The following is a 15,761-nucleotide window of genomic DNA, read 5'->3' on the forward strand; positions in this document are numbered from 1 at the left end:
CCCTAATTTGCGTAACTTGGGCCTTGTTAACCGCTCCACATACTAATAAAAGCCCACAAACGAACTGTAAATGGGGTTCATTTACTCACTAAACTTTGTCCTCATGACAATAATGTATTATGAGGTGCCTTCGCATTTTCGCAAAACGCTTAAAACTCATCCTTAATTACCCCCAATCTAGTGAATGTGTCTATTACTGGCGCTTGACCTACTGTAATTTATAAAAATATGGCGGAAACGGCTTTGGACGGGATCCTTTCCATGGACATGGGCGAGAGGGTGGTGGTGGTGCCAGGGCTGGAGGACGTCGTGGCGACAATGCAGCGTTTTGTGTGGCAAGACTACGTAATGTTTGTTATCATGCTGATGGTATGTATGGTGATTGGGGTGTATTTCGGGTTTTATCACGCTTCGACTAATGCACAAGAGTACCTCATGGGGAGCAGGAATATGCAGATTTTCCCCATCACCATGTCGCTAATTGCAAGGTAAATTATCTTAAACGCTTGGCAATATTTGAAAAAATTGTAGTTTCGTGAGCGGAATATCAATTTTGGGAATTCCCACCGAAACGTATTTATTCGGAGTGCAGTACATTTATTGCCTAATAGGACTCGTGGTAATGTCACTAATAATGAACTACATTTATCTCCCGGTCTTTTATGGCCTGACTCTCACCTCCACCTACGAGGTGAAGCCCATTTCGGTTACAGTTCAAATTTTTAAACTGATTTTCTAGTACCTTGAACGACGATTTGACAAACACGTTCGTTTATTTGGATCACTGTTGTTTACAATCAACATGGTAAAAAGTGACTTTACACAACTAGTAAAGTAAAATTCGTTATTTTAGACAGCCTGGTTACCAATAGTCATTTACGTACCAGCACTGGCCTTCAACCAAGGTATTTTTCGGAAAAATTAAATTTTGAGCACGTGCAATTTTTTTGTAGTTACCGGAGTCAACGTCCATTTTATCACACCCATACTGTGTATTATTTGTATTTTTTACACATCTCTGGTACATTTATTATTTATTAAGTGCCAATCCGTACCTAAGTGTTATTTCCAGGGTGGTCTTAAAGCAGTTGTTTGGACCGACGTGATCCAAGCTGTGATTATGTTCGGAGCTATGATTTTGGTTGCAGTGAAAGGAACGCTAGACATTGGCGGTTTAAACACAGTCATTACACGTAGTCTAGAAAGTGGACGCATCGAAGGACCAAAGTAAAATATTTTTTTCCGATTAAATATTTAATAAAAAATCATTTAGTCTAGACTTTAGTCTTTCGACGAGATATACGTTCTGGTCGTTGACAATCGGCGGATGTTTTTACTTCCTTCAAGTAGCTGCCATTAATCAAAACATGATTCAACGATACTTGGCTCTACCTTCGCTCAAATGTGCCAAAAAGTAGCAAATCATCGTGTCATATTTTTCAAGTGTTAATTTCTAATTTTAGAGCGGTTTGGTTTTTTGCTTTGGGTTTGTGTGCAATTGTCGTAGTTTGCAGTTATTGTGGAATTCTGATTTATGCCACTTTTCACAACTGTGACCCTTTAACAACCAAAGTAACCGAAAACAAGTGTTTATACTATTTGTGAATGTTTATTGTAGCTTGCTAGGGAAAAAGACCAACTTATGCCCCTGCTAGTTATGCAAGTTTTGGGGGAATACCCCGGGCTTTCGGGGATTTTTATTGCAGGAATATTAAGTGCCTCTCTGAGCTCGCTATCAACCGGCCTTAACGCAATGGCTGCTGTGATCCTGGAAGATTTTTATCATTTTTTCTTCACGCGGAAACTAACCGAAGAGCAGTCGTCCGTTGTAATGAAACTAACAGTGATCATTTTTGGGGCGATTTGTGTCGGTTTAGTTTACATTATTGAACATCTCGGGGCTGTTTTACAAGTATTATTTAATAAATATTTTGTCACACTAGGAATAATTGGTAAAAAAATTTGATAGATAAGCATGAGTATTGGTTCAATAGCAAGCGGATCATCACTAGGTATGTTCACAATGGGAATCCTCCTTCCATGGGTGAATGCCAAAGTATTTTCTCAAACTGTCTTATACTTAGGTTAATAAAACACTTTAGGGGGCTTTAATAGGAGGAACAACGTCTTTAATTTTCATGGGTTGGGTGGGCTTCCAAGCCCAGGCTTCCATAGCCGCCGGCGATTTATCATTTCCTGAAAAACCGCTAACAACTGAGGGTTGCCATTACCACTTTATTCCCAAACAATCTGTTGCTGTTAATATTCACATCAATGCCACTGATTTCGTGCATCCTGAGTACGACTAACTTGGGAACAAATCAAATAAATCAGACTGTGTTTTAGAGAAAAGTTTATTTTGCATCATGTGTCGTATTTATGGTACACTTTAATGGGGACTTTCGTTTCGGTCGTTATTGGTTTATCAGCAAGTTTTATTACAAAGCCTTTAGATCCACGTGATGTCGATCCGGCTCTAATAGCGCCGATCTTAAAAAAAATTATAAAGCCACGTGAGTTTCCAAACGAACCCGGAGACGGCATAATTTATGCTTTTGAAACACCTGAGGTAAAATATTTTTTTTAGTAATAATAATTTGGTGGTTTTTCTTGCAGAGAAAAAACGTGCCACTTCAAACAATTTCACAGCCTGAGTAACGACAAGCAATAAAATTCGTAATTATCTAAAATGTCTCATTATAAAATTTTGTAAATTGCAATAAAACGCAAGACTTTTGCTGCCTTGTTTTATTTAATTCTATCTAGTAATTACTTGTTTGTAGTCATCTAACTTTTGCTCTCACAAATTTAATCCATTAAAAGTTTTAAATGAATGTAGTAATTTGGTTTATAATTTATTTCGGAATTAATTTAGACTTCAAAATAGTTATTACGTGGAAAACTATCATCTGGCTCACACTGGATTTTTGCGCACTTAACAAAATAACTATTTTGAGCAAAAAATTTTATTATATTGCAAAATGCTAATCGACAAAATAAAGGACAAAATAAGGAATAAGGGTGAAAGTGAAAGAAAGGATCAAATAAAATATGTAAATGTTATGGGTACTTTTATATTTTTTCAAAGATTTTTTTATATTATCTACTATTTTAGATAGAGGTGGGTAGTAGGTATACCTACAAATTTTAGGTAGATGAAGTGGAACGGAAATTGATTACTTCCGTTGAATGAGATTAAATTAAAACGCACATTTGTTATAAAAACAGAAAACATTATTTTTTTAATTTATTTTAATATGAGATTAATTTTGTTTGTGGGTAACTTCAATTACTTTATTAATTGTAGAGACAATTATTACTATTATGTACTATTTGCAAAATTAATTGTAAAACTGTATGCAACCAGTAAAATACAAAATTTTGAGTGTGAAGGCTGCCCTCTGGGGAGCGGTTCGTCAGTTTTTTGCAGAAACCTCTATCAGAAAGTTACCGACATTGACATAATTGTCAAAAACAGCTGTCTGGCACCCAGAATCTAAAAATAATTTGAGTTGATTTAAAAATTTGCAAAGTGATAACTGCCATAATCAAATGTAACCTTATTTAATATACGAGCCATTGTAGAAGTGTAGTAGTGTAATCGTGAACTTATTATCACTGAACAATTCGCAAAAAATCACCGCCGGTGGAATAATCAATAAGGTTAGTTTACTTCTGACACTCACAACTGGTCGATAAATTATTATATTTTTTCCACAAAAATGCTAATTTATAAATTAGCGGTACTGTTGGAATAGTTTTGCATAATTTGTCAAGTTGGAAAAAATTAATTTGAGCGACCTTCGCATGTAGTAATAAAAAGATACGTCGGTATTTGCAAAATTAAACAAGCTCATAGTAAATTCATATTATGTAATGTTGGTGTGACACACAGCCAAGACTCCACACAGCGTTTTCCAAAATTACAGGTGCGAAAGTTATCTTTGCAGTTCACTGCTCTAGTTTTCAAAAAAGACAGTTTGGTACAACTGTTTACCCACACCGAAGGTATTATTTTTGATTATTTTATCTTTGATTATTTTTTTTATTTTATGTTCTTATACATTTTTGGCACAACAATTGTGTATTTTTTGGGTCAAAATTGACAGAAAACTATTTTTAGTGGCCGCTTTTTCGCAATTTTTTTTATTGGTTTATTAGAAAATTAATTTACGATGCTGTTTTTCACCCAGGAGTTATCTTGCGAAGGTCAAAATTATACAAAATTCGCAAACTTAGACGTCAGTTGTGAAATGTCTGAATCACTCAATCTCGCATTTCCAAATCATCAGTAATAAAAACGTGACACAATGTAATATGTACTGCACTTTATCAATTAACAGTGTTTCGTTTATCGTAGCAACTGATATTGTAAAATCCTCCGTAACCAATTCTGTGTGGTGTGACTTAAGTGTTGTGGTTGTTTTTAGGGTCGTTTTTTATTGGAAAGTGTCAATGGGCGATAAACAACAATTTTCGTAAGTTTCCATTCCTACTAACATATTCCTTATTTGTAAAATCGCGATCACACCATATTAGCACCGAGTCAATATTGTTACAGACTCCTTCCGAAAATTATCAATGGGGGTATTGCAGGTATTATTGGCGTCTCCTGTGTGTTTCCCCTCGATCTTGTTAAAACCCGACTGCAGAATCAACAAATTGGACCTAATGGCGAACGGATGTATGCTTCGATGTTCGTAATTCGAGCAAATTGCCACCGATTGTTTACTCACTAGTGTTTGTCTTAGGTTCGATTGTTTCAAGAAAACGTACAAGGCTGAAGGGTACTTCGGAATGTATCGGGGATCAGCGGTAAATATTCTGCTGATCACTCCCGAAAAGGCCATTAAGTTGGCTGCCAATGACTTCTTCCGTCATCATTTACAAACCAAAGAAGGGTAAAATTATTATTACTCGAATTATCTCATTGTTACCATCGAAACAATCCCATTGAACTTACGATGTGTTGAAAATCGTAAGATTTATCAATAAGTGATAATGATAACATGCAATCTTTTACGGTTAAATTATTGTGCTGATAAAAATGTTTTAATGGACTCTTATCGGCCATGAGCTAATAATAACCCTTGTAATGGAAATTTAGAAATATTAAGTTGCCCTAAAACTTTTAATTTTTACCAGTCCTCTCTCAACCTATTTATTTATTTTTTAACTTTCTTAAAGTATATAGAGGATGTTCCAGCGAGTTGGTTTTTTAATTATAGGTCAAATGTTTAAAATAAAAATATTATCTAATGGTTATTATTTTTGTGCGGGGTGAGTCAGGTAAAAGTATCTTTAACTTTATAATTAATACATTGGTAATTAATTTTAATTACAAGAAATTGTAGAAAAAAATTCAAAAAATTTACAGGGATAGAAAAATGTAGAAAGCATTTAATGACAAACTCTGAATACTGTGCCGTTATTAGTTTTTGAGTTATAGTAAAAATATATTTTAGAAATAATATAAGAACTTAGGCAATCTTTTTTTAAGATTAACACAATGGAACTTTGAATAATTTATTGCAATAAACAGAAAATTTTAATCAACTGGACGATCGATTTAGATTTACACTTATTAAGATTTGGATTAGTTTTTTATTTGCTTTGAATTACAAAGTGTTATTAAAAATTTCAGCTTGAAACTACTTTATCGATTACTATTGCGTTATTTTTTAAATTGTTGGTGTTTATTTGAAAAATAACAATGCCGACTTGCAGCACTCTTCCAATGTTCCGTCAAATGGCAGCCGGTGGTTTAGCCGGCTTCTGCCAAATAATCATAACCACCCCCATGGAGCTGCTAAAAATCCAAATGCAGGACGCTGGTCGAGTAGCAGCAGCTGCCAAAAGCGGTAATTCCCCGAAAACCCCCAATCACAAATCACGAATTCACGTTTTCAGCGGGCAAAGTTGTTCCTAAAACCACCGCCACGAAAATAGCTTTAGACTTATTTAAAAAACACGGAATATTAGGGTTATACAAAGGCATCGGAGCAACAATGCTGCGAGACGTTACGTTCTCGATAGTGTACTTCCCCCTTTTTGCAACTTTGAATGACTTGGGGCCTAGAAAAAGCGACGGTTCTGGTATAAAAAATAATTATTTTTACTAGGGAGAAATTAACAGTGCTGTAGGTGAGGCGGTGTTTTGGTGTTCTTTCCTGTCGGGATGTGCCGCAGGGTCGTTTGCGGCCCTTTTTGTCAATCCCTTGGACGTGGTGAAGACGCGGCTGCAGGCGCTTACTAAAGCCGAGGGCGAAAGGGCCTACAGTGGGGTTTCCGACGCAATAATGTAATTAATTGTTTGACATTTGTTAATTTTTCTAAACGTGTTTTTTCAGCAAAACTATGAAATACGAGGGCCCCTTGGCGTTCTTCAAAGGGGGCGCGTGTCGGATGATTGTAATCGCTCCGCTGTTCGGTATCGCCCAAATGGTGTACTATCTAGGCGTGGCCGAGGCACTTTTAGGTATTAAACGTTAAGAAAATATTTCTCAATTTGATGTAGCAATTTTTTAAGTAATAATCGTCATTTTATCGTTTACTCTTGATTATATTTTATTTGATTTTGGTTCGTTATAGAACCCGTTGTTATTTAAATAAAACATGAACACTGTCCTACGTCTTGCCTAAAACCAAAACATAGTCAATTAGGGCTTGAGGGAATGGATTGTTTTACTCAATAATTCGGTTTTTAGGAATGTTATGACAGCATTATTTTTATTCAGTATTAATTATGCAATCGTTGCGTTGTACAAATTGCATTTTTTATTTTTTGCAGCAATATTTTTACAATTTTTAGGGCACTCGTAAACTAAACGAAAGGATTTTTCGAATTTGTAACATTTTAAATTTACCCAGTTTTGAGTTAATTTGAAGTTACAAAACTGACAAAACGAAAATTTTTTTCGTTAAGTTTAATTGAGTGTTTTTGCTTTATTTTTCTACAAAGATTCGTGCTGTTATCTAGTGAACGACAATATACAATTTTAGCTTATAGATTCTTAGGATTTAGATAGAGACCTACCATTGGCTTAAAATCATAAAACAAATATCACACAAAGTAATATTTATTGTTTAAACTTTTATTTTTATATTCAGTTTCCCCAGAGATGATATTAAAGTACAGTAGTTGTTCGTTGTTGTAAGAACCGATTGTGTGGCATTCCATTTATTTTTGTCAACTTTTGAAATGTTCATACAGTCGGTTGGAATTCCTCTATGTAAGTTCAAATATTGTAAAGTTCAGGAATAAAGATGCTGTAAAAAAACAAGTTGTTTTTATCACAAATCCACTCCTCAAAGTTAGCGCAAAGTGTTTCCATGTCTAATTTTATTTTTAAATAAATATCCAGGGGGACACCTTTGTATTGTGTATTTTCCAAAGTTGTAGCACAACCTCCTTTGTAAAAACTCAAATGAAAGGTACATACCTATCTTGACCGGAAATTATAATTATTCGCGTATTTTGTCGTATATTTTGGTCGTCGGAAACAAACTTGCGTCACAGGAAAACGGTGTTTTGCGCTTTGTGAAAAACATGATTATGTAATAGCTTCACTCCAGTATGATACCGAAAAAAGTGAGAGCGAACAATTCGTTATGACTATGAAAATATATTTATTTGGTCTCAGCTATTATACAAAATTTAATTACAAATTGTGCCTCAGGGATTGTCATTTCTACCGTCTTAAATTACCTTATATTACCTATACAAACTTAAAATATAAAAAAACGATTTATTTCATAAATAAAAATTTCCGAATCCTTTTTTCGAGATAAGTTGGAAAGTAACGCTACTGGTCCTTTGGCTAAATTTATCTGTCCCTAATTGCTATCACTGTTGTGTTCCTCTTCACTTATTTTTTGGGCTTTCACGGCTTCGTCAATCTTCGCTCGGAATATTTTCCTAATTTCGGCAATTGGTTTAAGTAGAATTATAGGTACATGGTCATCCCTTCGCTAAAATTCAAATGTCAATATCGCTCGATATTTTTAAAGAGCAAGTTTACCTGAAATAGAACTTCCCCTTCAAAATCGACAAGTTTGTGTTTTCTCGCTCGAAGCAAAATTCCCACCAAATTGTTTGATATGACAGTGTAGAGCTGAAATTAACAAAGTTAAACACAACTCCATAATCCAATTGATTAACCAACCGAAAAAAGTTCCCCAAAACTGATAACTATCCTGGGATCGTCCGCTTTTTCCTCGGGGGTGAACAACGGCTCCCCCTGTTCGTGGATAATTTCACAGAGTTCTAAAATCTCTCTGCAGACTTGTGCCGTCGCTTTAAACCCTCTGGCTTCTGACAGAGACCCCCTGGCAGGTCTACAACACCAAACAAAATTAAAAAAAAATCTAAAAGTAAATATTTTTACGTACCGTCCATATTCCTCTTTGGAAATTTTCGGTCTGGGTAAACCCCCAGCTTTGTTGTCGTTTGAAAATGGGTTCACTGCTTGACTTTGGATGTGTTTGTTGGCCACAGCATTGAAAAGGGCCACCTTCGAGCTCAGGGGTGAGTCCTGAAACACACAGTTTGCATTTAGTTGCATAGAAATTTTTTCTACCGTCTCCATCGTTCAGATTTGGTCATGACCTCTTGATGCAACTCAACAATGAATTCGGAGTATTTTTAGAGAATGTATATTTTGCGTTTTTGGCGGATGTTTCACTGGATGACCGCCAAATTATTTACTGTTTTTTGTACCGGGCGTCAGAGTTACGTCATTTTTTTCTATGATTTATGGCTTTCACTTTATGAGAATTTGTTTTCCTTTTTTTTTTAAATAATAAAAATTTTGATTTTTAATTAAAATTTAGGTTTTGAGACCATTGCAAAACTAAAATCGAAAAGCAAATTTAACTGTTAAATTATTGATAAAATAATTATAAATAATTTTAGATTTTAATTTTTTTATTTTTATTTTCCTTCACAAGGATTTTGATTAAAATGGGCTGAGAACTGAACCACTCCAAATAAAATGGAAAATTAAAGTAACAGTTAAATCATTGATGAAATAATAAAAAAATAAAAAAACATTGATAACATTGATTGATAAGTGAAAATCTTCAGCGACTATTTCACCAATAAAATTCTGCATAATAAGGCAGAGGAATACTTACAAATGCTGCAGTTTTAACACAAGCAGACATTTTCAAATTTCGGAAAATACGAGCACTAAAGACAAATCACTCGCTTCAGTCCTTTTATTCGCGATCTATTTCACAAGTAATTTACTCGATGTGTCTTTTAAGATTCTTGCGAATAAAGTAGCAAATATTTGGGAGAGCGACGCTTATTATACTACCGTAGGAATGTGTGCGACGCCGGGCGTCGCAGGATAATACGTCACAGAATGAGCTGTTTCAATTTTTTTTTATTCACTCGAAAAATATTTTCATTATTTTGTGAACTGTTTTGATAATTTTGATAAGGGTTTTTTTGAATTCATTCTCAACTCACCAATTTTGAAACTGTATTAAAAAGATACATTTCGGTGACTTTGTGATGAAAATGACAAGAATTTTACATATGGTGAAGGTGACACTTTCTGGCAGTTAGACAGTTTTGAAGGATGCACTCTAGCAATTAATCAGAGATAACTTAATTCCAATTTAGTATTTCCTGTTTTTGAAAATTTTATTTATTTTGGCTCGTTTAAAATAGAAATCGGTTATATTTTTCGCATTTTTCAAACTCTAAATTGAGATGTTTGCACCGATTTAGTGTCGAAACGTAAATCTTTCAATTCGTGATTCGAATTTCATTCAAATCGTCGCGTCTTAAAAATTTTATTATTTACACTTGTCGGAATTGGCTGGCGCCGTGTAATTTATTTTTTCGACAGATAAACGGCGCTAACATCTTGCCACGTGTTTGATTTCCCATATTAAAACGATGAAAAATTTTTGTTACGATGAGGGAATGAGTTAATGGCTTTTTTTACTGTTTCTCCTACGGGCCTCTGGTCTAAAAATAGGGACAGGACAGGGAAACCTTCCATCAATCAAGGATCAAGGAAGATAACGCGTAAATTAATTCACTAATTATTTTCTTCTAGAAGGGGCAAATAGTAGGTACGTAAAAGTGATTTCATTCACACTTCTTGCTGATGTAAGCACTGCATGAATCACATTATTACACCAACATTGTTCGCCAAAATGTGTGCTAAAATTACCAGAAACAGTTCATTGAGCAGAAAGTCAATTTTCAATTTCTCAAAAATCGGTAAAAATAAAACCACATTCGCATAAAAATGTCGCTTTGTTATGACCACATAACACGCATTTTTTTGTGTTCAACTTGACCTATTTTATTATTTACACAACCCATCTTGAACCGTTTCGAATCCTTTCTTATCAAGGAAGGATTGCCGACGACGTCCTGGCCTCGGGGAATTTTTATCCAAATTTAAAAATAGCTGCTAGTATTTGGCAGTGAAGGAATTTTAATTGATACAAAATATATGTTCCAGTGCATGTTTCATAAATGTGAGCTTTTTATTTACAAATTGGCGAAACGGCCTCGGGAAAAGTTTCAAATTTTGAACGGAAAGATGGAGATTAGTCATCACTAGAGCCACTACGTAGCTTTATGGTTCATGTAGTAAATTCGTAAACAATTCTTCATTGACGTTCGGATTAAAATAAACACAGGAAATCTAATTTAGGCTCATTCGGAGTCGCCGATTTCCCCAAAAGGATACGCAAAAATACAGCCAAGGATAAACTAATAACTTAACAGGAATATTTCATTCAAAATCGAGTTTTTTTGACTTTTATTTTATGGGTAGATAAATAAGCGTAAAAATATTGTTACTATTATTGCCTATTGACTATTGAGGCGATGGTTACCTACGGACATATTTCCATTGTTTAAATTGTTTAGTGTTGAAAGAAAAACTACCTGTGGTTTAATTTATAGTGTTTTACTTTAAATATTCTTAAAATTCCAATCTCATTATGATTTATTGAATGGTTTCAAAGGTTCCGTAAAATTTTAACGTAAAACAAAACATTTACTCTAAAAATTAATAGTTAGGTTTTTTTTTCAAATTTATCATTAACCCAAACAGTACCTACATATTTTTGTAGACATTAAGCTCCTGAAAATTTATTGGAAGAAGTTCATAGTTTCGCCTTAATAAATTTAGATCTATTTTAACACCAGACTGTCGGCTTAATTAATTTCAAAATTCAAACTTTCAACGTTAAAAAAAATATCGAAATTTTTGAAATAGCTAAAATACTATGAAATTGACACTTCATTAGTCACTTTATACATCGCTACGTGTCCAGAAATTGGCAGCTACTACTTCACGTAATTAAATGAAGTGGACAAGCTGACATCTTTTGATATTTATCGTCCAACCTGAGTGATTCACCGTTCAACTTTTGCTAAACGATTTTTTTCTCGGCTTAACGTCGCCGCATTGTATCTCCAAAACTAAAAATATTTTGGAATTTCTAGCAGGTGCAGCGATTTAAAAAAAATAGAGTTATTTTGTGAGCGTGATGGCAAAAATTTCAAAAACCGCTTTAAATTTTTTACGATCTGTTTGATCTCAGCGCTAATTTAAAATTTCGCAAACGGAAAACACCATCGACACGCAAAATATAAACATAATAAGCGTTTAATACGAAGGCGTCAATAGCGAGATATCGATAAATAAATCCACGCTTCGCGCTATTTGTGCGTGCAGTTATAAATTTAGACCTTCCAAATCAATGATTTATTAATATTGGTTCTAATTTGGCACATCCTGGTGCTTTATTACTGAAATTGCAAAACCAACAAATTTTTTACGCCAAAATTCGCGCTATTTTCGCTCGCTTTGAATTGGGAAACGTCCTGGGGGCTCTCCCGAAATGTCACTTTGATTTTTTTTGACTAAATTGGAGAGTTGGCAAGCCGTTAAACGACTTGCCAAATATTTCCCCAACGCCACGTGTAACAAAGCCATTTCTAATTTCAAGCCGACACGAAAAATTATGAGCAAATACGCCTAGGCCCGTATTATATCAAAAAGTGCATTTTTACGTTTGGCGCTAAAAATGTTAATCCACCCCTGATACACCTCCGCCCGTTGCTAGGCAATCACTTAAATCAATCACAAGTCGCTGTTAAAAACTTTCCACTGACAGTTAACAATTACTTGATTTTTTGGCTTGGGTAAGTCTTTTTTGGTCATTTTTTCACACTTAGTGCTACCTTCTTGGAAAAAACACCGTCACGTTCAAATTTTGGCGAAATTTTGGTACATATGTGTGCCAAAATCGCATTTTTCGCTCGGTCAACACAGCTTTGATTTTGAAAAGTGCGCAAAACTTTTTGATTTTTCCAGCGAATTTTCTATGGCCACGTGCGATTCTCTCCAACCTGTGGTGCTCCTAACTGACGTTATGGAACCCAACGAGAGTTTTTTTGGTACCACCGCCACGTTTCAAGTCGAGCAAACGGAACCCTTGAACCTTTGCCTGAATGGTACCGTTTTTGAGGCCTTCACCGTGCTCGACTGCTCGCCCACGTCGGGGGAAAATGTGAGCTGCAGTGACCAGAGCGACGATGATGTCATATTTGTCAAGGAGTACAAATTCGGGGGGGCTAAAAGGGGGCACGGGCAAAAAGGGGGCACCCCGCGGAGGAACCCGGTGAGGAAGGCACGAGTTAGCAGGCGCTTCAAGGACGAAAATGAGTTTGTGGAAAATTCGGTGGAGGACGAGGAGGCTTTGGTAAGATTTTGACAGATTTTCGAAAAAAATTGCGACCAAAAATGGGCAAATGGCTCACCTGGGCTGGAAACGGCACTAATGGGCGATTTTGCGTTGGGTTCACCACCATTTGGGCGTTTTTGGGCCAAAATTGCAATAAATAAAGCCGCAATTGAATGACAGGTGTTGATGGGTGACATGGACAACTGGCACGACTCACTTGATTTATAATTTTTAAAAATTTATTTTTTTTTATTTTTTTAAACTGAAATTTTTAGAAAAACCGAATTTATTATCTTTTTAGGACGTTTTCGAGCCGTGCATTTCAAAAAAAGAAGACTCGGAAGACTGGAAATTCGAGTCGGTGCCACGAAGAGGCAAACCCCGAAAAAAAGTGATAAAACGTAAAGTGCCTTTCAGGCTCGGCCGAAAACGGAAAGCCAACAGCGCTGCTAAAATCGACGAGAAAAAAGTGCCTTTGAAAGAACTAAAACCGCTTTTTGAAACCAATTTATTATTATTAAGAGATTACATCAAAGATTTGAGAACAGTGTCTAAAACTCAAGAAAACGAAGAACGTGATAGAACTACAAACGCTATTAACATTTTTAAACAACAAGTCAAATTTTTAACGGTTGCGAACAACAGTGATGACGATTTAGTAACAAAAATTGTAACAGAGTTATAGCTAGAAATGTGCAAAGTTATTTGTTATTAATATTATTCAAAATAAATTTTTCTTTAAATATTTACGAGTTTTCCTACCCACACCTAACACGTACTATTCAGTGGTGAGTATTATTCTTCTTGTAAACTTTAGCTATGACTAGACCTTCGGAATTAATCCCGCAATATATAAAAAATAGACAGCATATAAAAATAAATAAGTAAAGGCAAAAAATAGCCATTATGGCCAATTGGTGGCGTCATTCCGATGACGCGTCGCTTGTAGACACCGAAATTGTCGGTTCTTTCTCATAACTTCGGGTCTTCTTCGCCCGTTTTTCCTCCTTTTTCTCGACCGGCGACAAGTCGCTTTCACTTTCCTCGGAAAATGCTTCTTCTAGCCGCCTTTTCCCCCTGGTCTCCTGGTCGGAACGTTTGAGTTTCTTCAGTTTCTTATTTTCCCGACTTTTTGACTTCTTGTGACCCCGGACGCTGGTGTGGGAACTCCCAGTCGAATAACCCGTGTCCTTCCGACAGTTTTTAATTTTTCTAAAAGCGGACAACTTAATTGTGTTAACAATTACAGTCCAGAATACTTTTTCCTGTCCTCGGACGATTCCTCGCTCGAATCTTCGGTCTCCTCTGACTGGACTTTCTTCGCCCGATTTTTCCTCGGTTTAGTTCTCTCTTTGTGCTTTTTCCGGCCTCCGTACATGTCGGGTTTGGAAATAATCGAAATGTTGGTCAACTCGAAATCGTCTTTTGGTCGCCGGCGTTTGCCATGCTCGCTGTAGACGACGTAGAGTCTGTACAGCTGCAAAAGAATGACTAGGGTGTTCTTGCACGTGAAAAACACGTTCATGTAGGAGATTATTTGGAAGTGCGTTATTAATAAAAGGCGGAACACCAAAAATGGAGCGTCCTGAAGCGTGATATTGAGTGCAATTCCCCACACATCGATGGTGCAGCAACTGTCGGACCTAAAATTATTTCAAATGGCTTGGAATACTTCAAATTTTAAACCACCAACTGATTAATTATAGAACCGGTCGACGTAAGTCGCGATTTTCTTGACTTTGTGGCCGTCAAAACAACAGTAAACTGCATCAAGCTCCAAGACCTGAAACTTTGTGATTAATTTATTGCGACGAATTTTGTGTTTTTACCAAATCCCTAACGTTAACAATACTAGAAGCGGCTCCGATGCGATTTTATCGTCTTTGAAAGAATCAAAAAACTCTATTATATCGGCCGCCGTACCTAAATAAATTATTATAAATAATTTTTTATTGGGTTTTAACGAACCAATGTAAACTAGAAGCAACTGACTGAGTTGGTCTCGTGTCAAGTCACCCTTCGGCAACATCCAACGCCCGATTATCAGAATTAGCATTAAAAATTGCTCGATTAGAGTGATCCAAGTTTCCGTGCTTAGGGGGATTTCTGGCAGTTTTATTTGGACCTTGAATAGCAAAATTTTGGGAATATGTCTAAAAAATAAGACATTTTACCCCAATTAGGCTGTTTAGCTCTTTTAGATTTGTGTTTGAAGTCAAGTTAAACGTCTCTTCCTTTACTCTTAATCTTCGATCGACTTTGTCCAGCTCCAAGAGCCAGATTGCAGGAACAATGCTCGCCAAATAGAGAAAAACAGAAGGACAGAACCTGAAATTATATTAAGGGTGGTCATTAAATTAAAATGTGCGTTCTCCCCCTTCCAGTATCAAACGAGGTCACCTAACTAAGTGCAGATTACTATCATAACAATACATTTGTAAATTGTGCGGAAATGAAAAGTCGAACCATCAATTCACCACTTTAGCTTTCGCCAACGTCACAACCCCTCATTATTTGTCGCGTTTGTCAGGTGGAAAGCCCAATTGAAGACGAGTACACGGGAATAAGTAATAAAATGAATTGTTTCCTTCCAAAAAATAAAAAAAAATCTATAAAAAATTGGAGAAACAATCAAACGCAACTATTTGGAATTAAATGAAATAGTTAAGGATTTATTGTACTAGAGCCTTATTTTTTTAAGGTCTTGAACCAGTAATTAAACATTTTTTTATAGTCACTCACCACTTCCATTCTTGGTTTTCCTTGATAGTGAGGGTGAATATCCCTTCGAAAAAGAGCAACAAAATCGGCGAGCTCAAATACCAATAAAAATAGTTTTTCTTAAAAATGGTCACTTGCCAAATGGCCACAAACCCGTGCAGCGCAAAAACCAACCGCGTGATTATTGCCTTAATAGTTGCGATAAATTTTGCCATATTCTGGTCTACCCCAAAACAACACACATTTCAAACTTGCACCCCTTTTTACGCATGCACCAGAAAAGCGATTTGATTGAGCGGCGCCCATTTTTTAAA

The 15,761-nt window shown here is 35.7% G+C and overlaps 5 protein-coding genes across 10 annotated transcripts; 3 read left to right on the top strand and 2 right to left on the bottom strand.

Annotated features, from left to right (window-relative positions):
• Positions 1-58: 58 nt before the first annotated feature.
• LOC100142226 (sodium-coupled monocarboxylate transporter 1) lies at positions 59-2,737 on the top strand. The gene is made up of 13 exons (XM_064356901.1): positions 59-488; positions 532-691; positions 740-805; positions 854-905; positions 954-1,021; positions 1,073-1,227; positions 1,274-1,414; positions 1,464-1,572; positions 1,619-1,912; positions 1,970-2,056; positions 2,103-2,299; positions 2,347-2,569; positions 2,617-2,737. Exons 1-13 carry the CDS (start codon positions 229-231, stop codon positions 2,656-2,658), a joined length of 1,854 nt encoding a protein of 617 aa, XP_064212971.1. The 5' UTR covers positions 59-228; the 3' UTR covers positions 2,659-2,737.
• A 557-nt stretch (positions 2,738-3,294) lies between these two features.
• LOC103313250 (uncharacterized) lies at positions 3,295-13,471 on the top strand. 2 transcript variants are annotated; one of them, XM_064356903.1, is made up of 3 exons: positions 3,295-3,663; positions 12,357-12,744; positions 13,028-13,471. In XM_064356903.1, the coding sequence occupies exons 2-3, from the start codon at positions 12,367-12,369 to the stop codon at positions 13,409-13,411; spliced, it is 762 nt and encodes a 253-aa protein (XP_064212973.1). In that variant the 5' UTR covers positions 3,295-3,663; positions 12,357-12,366; the 3' UTR covers positions 13,412-13,471. The 2 variants fall into 2 exon arrangements, with proteins under 2 accessions (XP_064212973.1, XP_008194292.1); XM_008196070.3 differs by lacking the exon at positions 3,295-3,663 and adding an exon at positions 11,627-12,184.
• LOC100142428 (mitochondrial glutamate carrier 1) lies at positions 3,740-7,283 on the top strand. Of its 2 annotated transcripts, XM_015980294.2 has the most exons (8): positions 3,740-4,008; positions 4,431-4,478; positions 4,597-4,696; positions 4,752-4,901; positions 5,728-5,861; positions 5,911-6,096; positions 6,145-6,301; positions 6,351-7,283. In XM_015980294.2, the coding sequence occupies exons 3-8, from the start codon at positions 4,683-4,685 to the stop codon at positions 6,490-6,492; spliced, it is 783 nt and encodes a 260-aa protein (XP_015835780.1). In that variant the 5' UTR covers positions 3,740-4,008; positions 4,431-4,478; positions 4,597-4,682; the 3' UTR covers positions 6,493-7,283. The 2 variants fall into 2 exon arrangements, with proteins under 2 accessions (XP_015835780.1, XP_008194286.1); XM_008196064.3 differs by lacking the exon at positions 3,740-4,008 and having other exon boundaries at positions 4,215-4,478; positions 4,562-4,696.
• LOC659140 (actin-binding Rho-activating protein) lies at positions 7,610-12,944 on the bottom strand. Of its 4 annotated transcripts, none has more exons than XM_015980296.2 (5): positions 12,803-12,944; positions 8,392-8,534; positions 8,166-8,337; positions 8,022-8,114; positions 7,610-7,971 (listed from the first exon to the last, which is right to left on the bottom strand). In XM_015980296.2, exons 1-5 carry the CDS (start codon positions 12,851-12,853, stop codon positions 7,837-7,839), a joined length of 594 nt encoding a protein of 197 aa, XP_015835782.1. In that variant the 5' UTR covers positions 12,854-12,944; the 3' UTR covers positions 7,610-7,836. The 4 variants fall into 4 exon arrangements, with proteins under 4 accessions (XP_015835782.1, XP_064212977.1, XP_967136.1 ...); XM_064356907.1 differs by lacking the exon at positions 12,803-12,944 and adding an exon at positions 9,476-9,577; XM_962043.4 differs by lacking the exon at positions 12,803-12,944 and adding an exon at positions 9,136-9,295.
• On the bottom strand, positions 13,434-15,753 carry LOC100141738 (uncharacterized protein). The gene is made up of 7 exons (XM_008196063.3): positions 15,469-15,753; positions 14,901-15,054; positions 14,695-14,851; positions 14,556-14,649; positions 14,420-14,509; positions 13,986-14,369; positions 13,434-13,938 (listed from the first exon to the last, which is right to left on the bottom strand). The coding sequence occupies exons 1-7, from the start codon at positions 15,660-15,662 to the stop codon at positions 13,650-13,652; spliced, it is 1,362 nt and encodes a 453-aa protein (XP_008194285.1). The 5' UTR covers positions 15,663-15,753; the 3' UTR covers positions 13,434-13,649.
• Positions 15,754-15,761: the final 8 nt, after the last annotated feature.

This window comes from Tribolium castaneum, chromosome 5, assembly GCF_031307605.1.
Source record: "Tribolium castaneum strain GA2 chromosome 5, icTriCast1.1, whole genome shotgun sequence".
Lineage (NCBI taxonomy): Eukaryota > Metazoa > Arthropoda > Insecta > Coleoptera > Tenebrionidae > Tribolium > Tribolium castaneum.

Excerpts from the sequence above, each read along its gene's own strand:
- LOC100142226 (XM_064356901.1), top strand. The coding sequence starts at position 229 with ATGGCGGAAACGGCTTTGGACGGGATCCTTTCCATGGACATGGGCGAG. Across the intron at positions 489-531 it reads ACCATGTCGCTAATTGCAAG|TTTCGTGAGCGGAATATCAA; the intron begins GTAAATTATCTT and ends AAAAAATTGTAG. Across the intron at positions 2,057-2,102 it reads TTCCATGGGTGAATGCCAAA|GGGGCTTTAATAGGAGGAAC; the intron begins GTATTTTCTCAA and ends AAAACACTTTAG.
- LOC100142428 (XM_008196064.3), top strand. The coding sequence starts at position 4,318 with ATGTACTGCACTTTATCAATTAACAGTGTTTCGTTTATCGTAGCAACT. Across the intron at positions 4,697-4,751 it reads GAACGGATGTATGCTTCGAT|GTTCGATTGTTTCAAGAAAA; the intron begins GTTCGTAATTCG and ends TGTTTGTCTTAG. Across the intron at positions 6,302-6,350 it reads GGGGTTTCCGACGCAATAAT|CAAAACTATGAAATACGAGG; the intron begins GTAATTAATTGT and ends GTGTTTTTTCAG.
- LOC103313250 (XM_064356903.1), top strand. The coding sequence starts at position 12,367 with ATGGCCACGTGCGATTCTCTCCAACCTGTGGTGCTCCTAACTGACGTT. Across the intron at positions 12,745-13,027 it reads TGGAGGACGAGGAGGCTTTG|GACGTTTTCGAGCCGTGCAT; the intron begins GTAAGATTTTGA and ends TTATCTTTTTAG.
- LOC659140 (XM_015980296.2), bottom strand. The coding sequence starts at position 12,853 with ATGGTGGTGAACCCAACGCAAAATCGCCCATTAGTGCCGTTTCCAGCC. Across the intron at positions 8,535-12,802 it reads TAGTGCCGTTTCCAGCCCAG|GACTCACCCCTGAGCTCGAA; the intron begins GTGAGCCATTTG and ends TGTGTGTTTCAG. Across the intron at positions 8,115-8,165 it reads GTTTTGGGGAACTTTTTTCG|CTCTACACTGTCATATCAAA; the intron begins GTTGGTTAATCA and ends TGTTAATTTCAG.
- LOC100141738 (XM_008196063.3), bottom strand. The coding sequence starts at position 15,662 with ATGGCAAAATTTATCGCAACTATTAAGGCAATAATCACGCGGTTGGTT. Across the intron at positions 14,650-14,694 it reads GTTGCTTCTAGTTTACATTG|GTACGGCGGCCGATATAATA; the intron begins GTTCGTTAAAAC and ends TAATTTATTTAG. Across the intron at positions 14,510-14,555 it reads TTGTTAACGTTAGGGATTTG|GTCTTGGAGCTTGATGCAGT; the intron begins GTAAAAACACAA and ends ACAAAGTTTCAG.